Source organism: Perognathus longimembris, chromosome 21 (genome assembly GCF_023159225.1).
Source record: "Perognathus longimembris pacificus isolate PPM17 chromosome 21, ASM2315922v1, whole genome shotgun sequence".
Taxonomy (NCBI): Eukaryota; Metazoa; Chordata; class Mammalia; order Rodentia; family Heteromyidae; genus Perognathus; species Perognathus longimembris.
This window is the reverse complement of record NC_063181.1, coordinates 14,598,679-14,612,100: the sequence shown is the minus strand read 5'-3', so window position 1 is coordinate 14,612,100 and position 13,422 is coordinate 14,598,679. Positions and strand designations below refer to the sequence as shown.

Below are 13,422 nucleotides of genomic sequence, written 5' to 3'. Positions count from 1 at the left end.
CGCCGGCCCAGGAAGGAAAATCCATGAGACTCTTACCTTGGGTTAACCACCAAAAAGCCAGAAGGGGAGCAGTGGCTCAAGTGGTAGAGTACCAACCTTGAGTGAGAAAGCTAAGGAACAGTATCCAGGTCCTGAGTTCAAGTCCCAGGACCAGCATACACACACAAAACAAAAAAACTTAAAAACTGAAGGTAATGGTTTTTAAGTGTGACTTCCTGCCAGTACAATCCGTTGTGTTTAATGTGGTCTTGATTTGTAATCATCTGTTTCTTTTTCCCCTTGGCAGGTTCATATAAGTACCACTGGGTTAATTGTGACCCCACCCCCTAGCAGCCCAGTGACCACCGGTCCCTCATTCACTTTCTCGTCAGATGTTTCCTACCAGGCTGCCCTTGGAGTAAGTGTACTTTCTGTCTGTTATTTCTCTTTGAAGTGTTTACTCATATTAATCTGGCACACTCTACTTCCCCACACCTGTAGTTTACATCGAGACTTCTAAGTGGGATGGATCTTTATCTTTCATCTATTATTGATGCTAATCTTACAAAAAAAATACAATAACATAGACAGTGTCTGGCCTGCAGCCTGCAGAATTTTTAGCAGAGAGAATCCGTGGCCTGAAGCTTTAACAAGAATTCTGGAAAAATGTGTTTCATTTGATTGCAGCGCAAACTCGATTTCCTGAAGGCTTAACCTTTATATCTTTGGAGTTTCTAGCTCTGGCTTATTTCTTTTAAAGGCACATTTATAGAAATACTGGGGGAAAAAAGGTCTCCCAGGCTAAGTGGCATGCTTTAAGTCACACAACACACGGATTCCAAATCTCCACATTTAAGATTCATCTTTAGGGCTGGGTACTACTTTCCATCATTTCTCATGCCTACAATCCTACCTACTCACGAGACTCACATCTGAGGATTTTGGATCAAAGCTAACCCAGGTAGAAAACTCTTTGAGACTCTTATCTCCAATTAACCAGCTAAAAGCTGGAAGTGAAGTTACGGCTCAAGTGGTAGAGCTCTAGCCTTGAACAAAAAAACTAAGCTAGAATACAAAGCCCTGAGTTCAAGCTCCAGTACCAGCACAACACATAAACATGCATATATACACAGACACAGTCTTTTTTTTGTTGTGGTTTATCTTCTCTTGTTGGAGCTCATAGTTACATATCTCTAAATGCCTCTGCCATCTTGAAAGGCTCTTTAGCTTATGTTGATTTTCCTTCTAAGAATATTATACAGATGGAATCTAATAACTAATTGTTTTAAAAACATCCGATGCAGAGGAAATGAACAGGGAGAGAGAAGAAATAGAGACAATGAAGAGGAACACTAGAAAGTTAAAGGGAAGAAAGAGGTCCACTAGTATTTTATGCCTCTAATCCTAGCTACTTATGAGATTGAGATGTGAGGATCAGGATTCAAAGCCAGCCCAGGGAGGAAAGTCTGTGAGACTTTATCTCCAATTAACTACTGAAAAGCTGGAAGTGGTGTTGTGGCTCAAAGTGGTAGAGCATCAGGCTTGAGCACAAAAGTTCAGGGACAATGCCCAGGTCCTAAACTCAAGCCCCAGGACTGGCACAAACACACAGACACACAGACACACAGACACACAGACACACAGACACACAGACACACACACACACACACACACGAAGGAATTGCAACTTTCAGTAGAGAATAATATTCCTGCTTCCCAACATTATAGGCAGGTAAAGTGCAAGGAACTGGCCATTGTGCAGCATCTCTTGTTTAGGCTAATACTGTGGCTTATACTTTCAGTTTTGGTTTATACTCTCCATGGGTGAGTCGAATGAGGCTAGGAATCATCTTTAAATCAGATTGCCCTGGACCAGGAACTCAGTCTACCCTACCTCCCTCACACCTGTCATCTGCGATGATGCTCTCAGAGAATGTGGGGCCTGATGATGGGGTATAGGCCACAGCAGGGTTTGAATCCCAGCTCTGCCAGCCATGCAGAGTTCCCCAGAGCTTCTGCTTGTAAGGTGACATAGATAGTATGTATGTTATAGAGGGAGGAAGGACATAGAGAGGCTTGGGAGTTATGGATCCTGATACTGATTTCTATTGAGGACTATTGCACCTTGGGTCTGGCCTTGGAGGGTGTAGTTGGCTTTGTTATGGTTTTCTCTGCTCCATGGACCAACAACAGTGAGGCTTTTCACAGCTGGTTTGCTTTTAGATTATGGATTTTATGGACATACATACACACGTGTGTGTGTATGTGTGTGTGTATATAAAAGATTATATTTTCCTCTGCTAGACTGCTTAGCACCCCGCCAGCAGAGAACTCACCACATACCAGTCAAAATGTTGGCTTCATCTAGTTTTATTGTCTTCAGTTTCTGTTTGTGTCCGTTTTCTCACTTAGTGTCTATGTTGTCTTGAGACTTTTTATAAATAAAAACTGATTTTGAGAGAAGCTAGGGTATAAAAAAGTTGTCAGTTATTACTTAGCTTAGACTTTTTATAGAGTTAAACATGCTCTTGTACTTAAAGGGAAGTTAATAAGGTTCTGGTTAAAGCTGGTTTTTTGTTGTTATTTTTGGGGGGTGAGGGTGGGTAATATTCCCTGGATGACCATCACTTCCTTGACAATACAAGGAGGGAGAAGTTGTCTTGATTCATCTGGAGAAGATGAATTTCAGCTAATATTTGTTAAATGTGGTTTCCATGAGATTCTATTAGCCCCGGATGTCTGACTGGAGCCAGATTTGCTCACAATTCTGCCTCCAATATCCATGGGAGACTTTCCCCTTTCTGTTCCACCCCCAGTACGTACACACAGCCCCTTGCTCTCTCCAGTTCCAGATAACTACCTTGCATGGGAAAATTCTAACTTGATTTCTTATGGGGAAAAAGAAGACGGACTTTTCTGATCTTCCTGAAATTAATGAGTGGAAAAGACGTAAGGCTGGCTGGGTTTCAGCCCTGGTGAACCAAACATTTTACAATGTAGTAAATGGCCGATTCTTTTAGCCAAGGGCTTACTCTGGGGCAAATCAATGGAATAGGTCACAAGAGAGCCTGAATATATAAAAATTAATTTATGTTGAACCATTTTATCTGAGGATTATGTAAGAAAGCCTTTATGTTAAGCAAGAGAAAGCTTTATTAAACTGTATGTCTACCATGCCAATTCCATTTAATGAAAAACTAATTATAAACAGACTTGTCCATCAATCCAGGAGAGGTGTAGATCTCAAAGTCCCAAGTGGGTTGGCAGAAATGGTTTGGACTTCATATGATTGGTATAAGTAAAAAAAAAAAAATCTCAATGCCATATGCCCTCTGCTTCTTACATTAATTGTGGAAAGTATTCTATTGAAATCTGAAACATTGCTGAAGAATTTGAGGATATCTTAACAGTAGTATGCAGTTTGGTAGAAAAGTGACCAGGTGTTTAATGGTCTGCATTTATAGATAACAAAGAACTGCCACTAGAAAAGAAAGTAAAGATTATTTCCATTACCTTCTGATAAATTGAGATTTATAGTCATTTTGTCATTATGGACTGGTTTTGTGGGATGAGAAGGGTGAAGATTTTGTTTTGTTTCCCCTGTACATTTCAGACTAGCTTGTGGAACAAGTGATTTACAACCCCTGATACTTTGCACCAATGTTCAGCTAGCTGTAAAGTGATCAGAAGGTAGCCAATGCATTAAAGGCCAAATACCACCCATGGCTAACTTACGAGCAGATTTCACTTCGAAAGTCTGTACCATTAATTTAAAATCCTTATACGCATACATGTGTGCACACACACGTGTGTTTAAAGAAATAGTCAATGATATCAGGTCTCAGAATATCCAGTATTTAGTCTTTTGTAGCCACGGTGGAAGCTGAGCAGAACCTAATTTTGTGAATAGGAGCAGGACAGGGCATTGGAAATAGAGGGTAGAGGCCACTAGCTGCACTAGTTGAGGAGGGAGAAAGTGGAACCTTTGCCACCCATAGGAGTTCTAAAGTCAAAATGAAGGCTAGCTAGGGTAATGGACAACATTTCCATAGCTGTGTCTGAAAAGGGATTCTAGGGTGTCCAGACCTAAGACTTCCAGATCTATGTCCTGTTGCTCTAAGAGGGAGTTCAGGCACAGACTGTTTCCTCATTTGGAACTCTCATTGTTCTGGCTACAAAGCTCCAGGCTAATATTATAATGATGGGTAAGACAGTCTCTGACTTCATAGTCTTGTGAATCATAACAGTAGCTTCTATTTATTGAGCTCTTACTCTGCTCTGGGGCACTTGACCGAGGCCATCTATATAAACTCTAATTATTAACTCCATCTTCCAGATTGGTATTGTACAGCATAGAGACCTGACATCATTTACACAATTAACTACTGTAGAAATTGCTCTTTCTTATAGATTAAATGCAGAGTAGTAAATGACAGTGTATACCCACAGACAGCAATTCTGTTGAAATTGGCCGCACTGTGAACTTGGGGGAGCATTTTATATTCAACCAGCCCCTCATTGACCAGTTTATCTGTGTCTAAGTTCAGTCCACAGAAAGACCGTTTAGAAATGTTGATGTGTATGGATGAAAGGGGACTGATTGGAAATCATGTGTTTCAAAAGAAATGATAATAAGATTGGGAGATATGAAGTAGTATTTGTCCAAGATCCATTTTCTCCCCAGGGAAGTGTGTGATTGGAGATGCACACGTGAGAGACAGTTGCAAAGGAAATGAGCCCTTGTTCATTTGAAGTTAAACATATGCCTAAAATTCCAATGGGAAGCACTTTACTGGTAAGCTGGCCTTTGGTCTGTAGCCCAGGCATGAAACCAACTACATGTTTTCACCTATCCTAAGCCAGAGCCAGATTTAACTATTCTCTGGGCTGGTTCCATGAAAGGACAAGAGCAGGAAATGATGTGGAAGAGGAAGATGAGTGTTCAAACCCATGTTCTTCAACCTGGGTTTGAGCGATGTCCACTAGCACACATGGCCTGCCAGCGTCCAGTAATGCCATCTCTTGAGAGAGAAGACTCCTCTGTCTGTGGGTGCTTACGCTCTCTAGCAAGGGAGTGCTGTCCTGAGAGGTCAGGGTTCGAATGTACTCCCTTTCCTGACCACAAATCTCATGCTGTTTTGGGCAAGGCAGATCGGGAAGGTTGGAGGGACCAAACCTGAACACATAAGGAGATGGCCACTTCACAGTAACGAGCCACTCCTAAAGAAAACTGGCCCTGCTTGTGTGGTTGTTGTAGCAGGTAGGGAGGGGACATCCCAGTGTTAGGCAGGCCCAGACTGTAATCTAATAGGCAGGTCTCCAGGTCAGCTCCCTGGTGAAGGAAAGAAAGGCTATGCTTTTGCTGTATAGAAATTTCAGGTCTTGCAGGATGACAAGCTGCCCGCAGCACAATGACCGTGGGTTACCTTTTGAACTTCCACATCGCCAGATTCTTTCAGGTCAACTTGTTTATAAAGCAACCCACAGAATTTCCTAGCGTGTCACAGCCGGGACTCAGCAAAGCCCTCCCATTTTTTACCAACCCCGCAGGACCTAACAGCATCTAGCAATCTGATTTTAATCAGGCTTTCTCTCTTGGTCTTTTGTACATTTACTCCATAGTAGAGGGAAAATATCTGCCTAGTTTTATTTAGACTATCTTTTTTGTTTCAATCACAGAAGGAGATAATTAAAAGGGTGTTTTCTCCTTAGACACAAGCTTGGAGATCTTTTAGAATGTCTTCCTTTGTCATGTCAGCCCCTCACTCTTCTCTTTGTATGAGTGACATACACAAAGCATTTGCTTACTGTATTTTGAAATGATTAGAGGTGACCTTTATCCATTTACATTTTGTTAAAGTTGATGTGTATTTTTATCGGGACCAGAGATGCTTTTTGCCTTTTTCTTCCTAGGCTCAATTTAGTTCAGTTTCTTTTTCTAAAGGGCAAGACGACATACTAGATAATTTTAATTTCCTGTGAGCACACACCCATTTGTCTTCTGCCTTTCCACAGCCCCACCTCTTTGAGATCGGGCTTCGAAAGATTGGAATGGAAATCACTTAAGTGGTAATTTCACAGTTTCTCCATATATTACTCTGCGTACATTTAGACGTGTTATCTCACCTGTCAGGCAGCTGATGCATTATTCTCTGGGAACTGCTCAGGTCACATGTGCTGACTGTTTTGCTAGGATTACCTTTATTTCTGTCTACTTTGTCCCTGGAAGGAGGCCAAGCTCAGTGAATGTTTGACCTTCTTCCTCTGCTTGCAAGTCTAGATCGTGCAAATTCCAGAGCTGTCCCAGATCTGAAGGCCTCACATTTGGTATTGGAGAGTGTGAGTGACTTTTTTCCAGGATGTTCTCAACTTTTTGAGCAGATCTCTGCCATGCCTGGTTAGCACCCAGTAAAGCAGCTTATGCCTCATTTCCTTCCACACTAAATGCTCTCTTGCAGCGTGGGAAAAATAAATCCTTATCCAAAGACACACTGGCCAAGGATTAAATATGTCAGTCACAACATACATGTCTAGAAACTTGAAATCACCTCTCCCTCCCCCCCCCGAAAAAAAAAGAATAAAACAAATGAAATGACTTATGGGCTATGTAAGAAATCATTGGGTGTTTTCCTCATTAATATGCTGACATGTAGAAACCGTATGTACTTTAGTCTTCTTATTTTTCCTTTGATACAACTTTTACCTCTAGTGGTTCAAAGATTTGAGGAGGGCGAGGTGGAGGGTTCATACAATCTGTGTGTGCCTGTTTTCCCAGGAGTTTCTGTATACAGACCATAAAGAAGGATCTGGGGGTTATAGATGAGAAGGTAACAATTGCTCCATTGATTTTCAAAGGCATGGAATCCTGTAGGCAGAACCCCATTAGGCCATGCCCATAAAGAAAACAGCAGCTTTTCACTGGGGTACTTGTTAAAGATTACCAGCCTTGATAGTCCTAAATTTCAAAAGCTGGCAAAGTTAAAGAAAAGAGTAAGCCAAAGTAGCAACAATAGCCTGGTAGCTGTTGCTTGCTATTGTTGGGGCTCTTTGGAGACCAAGCATCAAAAGAAAATTTTCTTCTGAGGGAATGATTTGAGATCTATTGCAGCTGAATTGTTTTGGATTGTGCTTAAAACAATCACAACAACAATCACAAATTAATTCTTAGCAAGCAGCATGATTTATAGCAGCCTCCTCAAAGGTATGTGAGGTCGTATCCAAATCTGTACTTTAAGGTGTTTTTAATCTTAAAATTAGATGCAATTGTTTAATTTTCTTTCTTTTCACCTCTTCTCAGTGGTGATTACAGTACCTGTTTACTGAAAAGGTGCTATGACTTTAAGATGAATTTTTTTAAAGGGGAATTTCCATTTTTTCTTTTTTGTGCTTGCCCTCAGGGCCTTCTGCTGGTGGGTTTTTTTTTGTTGTTGTTTTGTTTTGTTTTTGTTTTTTCCCTCAAGGCATGTGGAACTACAGTTCCATTTCCAGCTTTAGTATGATAGTAGTTGATTGGAGATAAGAATCTCTTGGCTTTATCTGCCTGGGTTGGCCTTGAATGAAGATCATATTTCAGCCTCCAGACTTGCTAGGATTACAGGCATGAGCCATGGGCACCCATCTTAAAGGGGGACTTTCACAGGAAAGAGTCTGCAGGTTCTGCTCTGGGTACATTTTATGAGAATCTCCTTCTGTAGATTTCCCATCCATGTTACAGGGAAGACTTAAATAATTTGTTCCTTTCTCTATGGCTTTTCTATACTAGACTATGAATCCGCCTCTTCCTCCGCCCCCTCTCCTGGCTGCCACTGTCTTGGCCTCCACACCACCAGCCTCTGCTGCTGCCGCTGCTGCTACTGGAATGGGACCAAGGCCTGTGGCGGGATCCACTGACCAGATCGCACATTTACGGCCTCAGACCCGCCCCAGTGTGTAAGTCAGGACATCCTGCACTACTGCTCAAGCCTTCATTGACAACTAAAGCCAAACAGCACCGAGAGAAGCATCTTTCTGGTTGGAATTAGTGACAGGTCCTGGCTCACCAAGTGGTTTGTGTTCTGCAAGCCTCTGCCCAGCAGTACCTGTAATTAAGAAACTGCTTAAACCACATGAGCTTGCCAAGTAGCTATCTTGCTGAGTGAAGGCCTTTGAGGGTTCAAGGAAACATGCTGTTCCCTTCTTTGTAACACTGGATGTGTATGGGAATGCCCTTTTTTGTAGGCTTTGTTTTCGTCCTTGCTGGCAGCATGGTAAGGAGTTGGAAGGTATTTCACACAAATCAGATCTAGCTGGAGTTTGCACATAAAAAGCTGTAAGTCGTCTGGGCATCAGTGGCCTGTGCCTGTGATCCTAGCTATTCAGGAGGCTGAGATCTGAGGATCCCAGTTCCAAGTCAGCTCTGACAGGCAAATTCATGCGACTCAAGTGGAAGAGCACCAACCCTGAGCAGAAAAAGCTACACAAGCTCTTGTTCAAAGATCCGAGTTCATGCCCTAGTATAGGCACGAATGGGAAAGAAAGAAAGAGAGAGAGAGAGAGAAAGAAAGTCCCCAGCAATAAATATCCAGAAAGATCAAATTATCCCATGCAGTGTTTACTGACAGCAGAACGCAACAAGATTTTAGATGTCACTTGCATGGTGTGAATTTATACCCAGCCAATTCAGAGCACGGGTTAAGAACTCCAGGTTTCTTCCCTAGTTTCTGTGTGTGGCGAGGCACAGTCACTTTGCATTGTGGAGTCATTTTGTTCTCTCTGTAGCCTCCACTTTGCTTTCCTTTGATGTTCTTCAACCTGCTTCCTGGCTGAGCAAACAGAAGGTGTAGCCCAAGCCTCTAGGTTCTGTTTGTGTGAGGAAGGCCCGTGTATTGTGCATCTCAGTGGGATTTTATGTCTTCTGTCAGCATGTGGGACTACTTCCCAACTCTAATGAGTGCCATTTGGGGAGCTCTGTTTTCCCAGTGGGACCCTAATATGCGAGAGCAATGTGGACACTCTGAGAAAACTACATTAATTCCATTTGGTGGGATTGTCTCTCTCACACTGGCAGGAAGAGCTTTAGTAGTTTTTAATATACTAAAAAGCATAGACAGCAAGACCTCTTTCAAAGGAGACTTGCCAATTGGACTTACAGTTAAAAGACTGTACTTTCTTTTTGCTTTTGGTGGTACTGGTACTTGAACTCAGGGCCTCAGGGCTCTCTTTTTTTTTTTTATTTTGGCCAGTCCTGGGCCTTGGACTCAGGGCCTGAGCACTGTCCCTGGCTTCTTCCCGCTCGAGGCTAGCACTCTGCCACTTGAGCCACAGCACCGCTTCTGGCCGTTTTCTGTATATGTGGTGCTGGGGAATCGAACCTAGGGCCTCGTGTATCCGAGGCAGGCACTCTTGCCACTAGGCTATATCCCCAGCCCCTTCAGGGCTCTCTTGATTGGCTCATTTTGCTCAAGGCTTGCGCTCTACCAACTTGAACCACACTTGTACTTCCAGGTTTGGGCTTGTTAATTGTAGATAAGAGTCTCATTGACTTTTTGCCCAGGCTGGCTTCGAACTGCAATTCTTAGATCTCAGGCTTTGGAGTGTCTAGAATTACTGGCATAAGCCACCAAGCCTTGGAAGTGTTTACTTTCTGGGCACATTTGTACACATGGTTTAAGGCTTTGTACCAAGCAAGAGTATTAAGCAGATTGGGATTTTGTCTGTCAGCCTGGAATCAAATATCTTTCTCTGTTCTAGGTATGTTGCTATTTACCCGTATACTCCCCGGAAAGAAGATGAACTGGAACTGAGGAAAGGGGAGATGTTTTTGGTGTTTGAACGTTGCCAGGATGGTTGGTTCAAAGGGACATCGATGCATACCAGCAAGATTGGAGTTTTTCCTGGCAATTATGTGGCACCGGTCACAAGGTATGGTTTTTAGCACATTGTTTACTAAGTGCTAAACACAGACGCTTGATTTCTTTTTGTTTCAGGGGTTCTAGCCTGTTCAGATTCCTTCTTGCATTTTAATTGCCCGTTCTAAAGCCAGAGCTTTAAAAATCCACATCTATTTCTGCTAAAATCCCTTCCAACACTAAGATTCTTAGCTTACTTCTCCCATGGGGATGTGTTGAAATGATAGGTTTCCACCAATGAATGTCTCGGGTTGTGAGCTACTTGCTTTAATTTATATGTGGGAAGACTCAAATCTACCATTTTCGGTATTTCCCTCCTGGAAAATAAAAGGCACAGTATTTAAAATAAATAAAAGCGGCATTGTTAATACCTATGTATCTGTAGGATGCCTGCTATTTATCAGACAGGCAGATTTCTAACCACATTGTGCATATGAAGTCTTTGTCCTTAACCCACAGGTGTCATATCTGTTTCATAGATGAGGAAATTTAGGGACAATGACATTGAATAACTCGTCTAAGGTCACAGTGAAGAAATGCTCAAACCTATGTGGTCTAGACCTGTAGTTATTCCATGAACTTGGTGGTCATGACCTGGAAGTTCTAGCAATTAATATCTGTAAAATAGAAATATAAAATAGAAATAAATAAGTAAAATAGAATATAAAATAAATAGATTAATGGGTAGAATAAACAGACGACAATAAAATAGAAATAAAAATTCATCATATGTGGAACAGATCTATTTTAAATGAGAACAGCTTCACTCCCAAGGGACATTGAGTGACATCTGGACATATTTTTGATTGTCGCATCTTGGGGAGTTGGAAGTGTGCCATTAGCATATCATGGATTGGAGACCAGGGATGCTGCTAAATCCTGCACTGCACAGACACCCCCCACACACATAAAAGAATACTCTGGCCCCCAAAGATCACTGAGATTGAGAATCCATGTAGAATGATAGGCACTTCAATGCAATAAGCTTCCTCAATATATTAACTTTCTATAATAGTAAGTACTCTTCTTTTTTAAAAGACAGTGTATCCTCTGGTCACAGAATAAAGTAATGTCAGAAACTGAAAGAAGTAACCTATAATCAACTGAATGCTGGGAAATCCTGGCTTTGACCACTGGGCTCTTTAAGAAATGGCTCAGGTTTAGCTGTGTTCAATCACTGCTCAACACTCTTGATTTTAGACAAATGGCTTAATGAACTGACATGTTTGTCAGCTGTTGCCCTTGATTTATAGGCTGGCCAGCAGCCTAATCAAATGAAAATCACTATCGTTGCAGATGGTGGCAGACTGTTAGCTTTCATTTGACTTGCAAATTTTAATCAATATCAACCTTTTCTATACTTGTTAAATTCTACATTCAGGATCCAGCCCATCCAGAAAATGGCAGCTTAGGATATTCCTGGTGCAAAATAGCAATAAAATAATGTAAAAAAAAAAAAGGGAAACACAAGAAACAGCAATAAAAAATGAAGTTAATGAAGGAAGACACGTTTTACAAGGTTCAAACACAAATGATTAAAAACCTCTGCTTGTTTAACTCTGGAGAAATGCTTGCTTACAGCAAATGTTCTGTTATTCATCATTGCAAATAATAAGGATGTTGGAGTTAATGAAGTATTCCACCTTGTAGAAAATTCCTGTGTTCCAAATTGTCATCATTTCAATGAATTTAACATATCAAAAATATATTACACAATACAGTCTGTACTTAATTAAATTCAGTTTGTAAGTAAAGGTTTAGAGCTGGTCTATACTTTTGCCTGTGTGCAGATGGTGGAGGAATAAAAAATAACCATTTTACATGGGCCCTGTTTTCATAGATTCAATCTTAGGCCATCAGTATTTCATGTGGAATTTATTTTTTAAAAGACAGCAAGTTTTTATACTCAAGGGTCAAATATAAAGACATAATAAAGGCAGGTATCTATGTGAAATTTGTAGAATCTTAAGATATTACACTTGAACTTCAGACAGGGCTTCTTGAAAGGCTAGGATTTTAAATGTAAATGTGATTGAGGTAGTTGAGGAGATGTCAGGATATTCTAGGGCGGGGTAGGCGGTACTAGAGTAAGGGAGAGGGAGGCTGTGTGTATGTGTGTGTGCGTGCATTTGTTTATTGGCACTGGTGTGATATGTTAGAGGCAAGTAGAGAGAAGCCAGGAAAAAACCAGGAATAAAATTATGGAAATGCAAAGACTGTAAGGGAATAAAGATTTTGGGGGCCCAGGAGAATCCAGGGCCTTAAAGGTTAGTGGAAGCTTGGCCTCCAAATGAAAGGCTGACCCACCGCCAACTCTGTGTGTGTGTGTGTGTGTGTGTGTTTAGGCAGAGTATGAAATGTGGTTTCTGGTGACTCAGAACAATTTCAAGACCTTTCTCTGACTCATCATCTCTTTGAGTCTGCTCTTCTTAAAACCTGTAAAAAAAAATAATTGCATTCATTAAAAAAAAATTCTGTTGATGTGAGCCAGTGGCTCACACCCTAATCCTAGCTATTCAGGAAGCTGAGATCTGAGGATTGTAGTTTGAAGCCAGCCCAGGCAGCAAAGTCCCTGAGACTCTTTTCTCTAATTAACCACAGAAAAAGCCAAAAGTGTTGCTGTGGCTCAAGAGGTAGAGGGCTAGCCTTGAGCAAAATGGAGTTCAGGGAGCCCAGAGTTTGAGCCCTAGGACCTGCAAAAAACAATTCTTTCTTTAATATCTTTGAGTCATTTTTCTTGCTTGTAAATGTTCTGTTTTCTTCTTTTGCTGATAGATTAGGTTTTTCCATCTGTTTCTGTCTTAGCAGGACGGTGACAAATGCTTCTCAAGCTAAAGTCCCTGTGTCTACTGCGGGACAGACAAGTCGAGTGGTGACTATGGTCAGCCCTTCTAGTGCAGGAGGGCCTGCCCCGAAGCTCCAGGGCAGTGGCGTGGCTGGCGGTCCCAGTGGGGTCCCCACAGCTGTGGTGTCAGCAGCTCACATCCAGACGAGTCCTCAGGCTAAAGTCCTGCTTCAGATGACTGGACAGATGACTGTCAATCAAGCCCGCAATGCTGTGAGGACAGGTAGGAAGGAAACCGCGTTAGAACACATGGGCAAAGTTTGCTTGCCTCAGAGCAGATCACTTAGGCCAAGTGTTGAGAGAAACAGGTATGACATTCAAAGAATGACTGACATTAGGAAACAGAAGCAGGTACAGTCTCGTCGCTGGTACTGACATAGTGTCATTGCTGTGGCAACATCTGAAAGGAACAATCTAAAAAGAAGAGAGATTCCTTTCAGCTCATGGTTTCAAAGGTTTTAGACCATGCTGGTTTATTGCTGGGACATGTGGTAAGACAGAGCAGAAAGGATGTAGGAGCCGAATTGCTCACTGTATGACATCCAGAAAACATACCCTTCAAAGACATGCCCCCAGTAGCCTATTTCTTCCAATCAGATCCCACCTCCTGGTAGCCCATTGATGACATTAATACACTCAAGAGCCAATCAGCTCTCACTAGCACCACCAAGGGGGGACCAAACCTTCCCTAATAGGCATTCTCATCTGTTC

At 41.8% G+C, this 13,422-nt stretch overlaps 1 protein-coding gene across 2 annotated transcripts in view; it reads left to right on the top strand.

The window, feature by feature from the left end:
* The window catches only part of Sh3rf1 (SH3 domain containing ring finger 1), a 136,511-nt gene that overhangs the window by 104,421 nt on the left and 18,668 nt on the right, over positions 1–13,422 (top strand). The window contains exons 6-9 of one of the 2 annotated variants that reach the window (XM_048330735.1): positions 287–397; positions 7,742–7,908; positions 9,709–9,879; positions 12,672–12,934. In XM_048330735.1, the coding sequence (XP_048186692.1) occupies positions 287–397; positions 7,742–7,908; positions 9,709–9,879; positions 12,672–12,934 (712 nt within the window). The remainder of the gene's footprint in view (positions 1–286; positions 398–7,741; positions 7,909–9,708; positions 9,880–12,671; positions 12,935–13,422) is intronic. The other variant, XM_048330736.1, reaches the window with a different exon arrangement.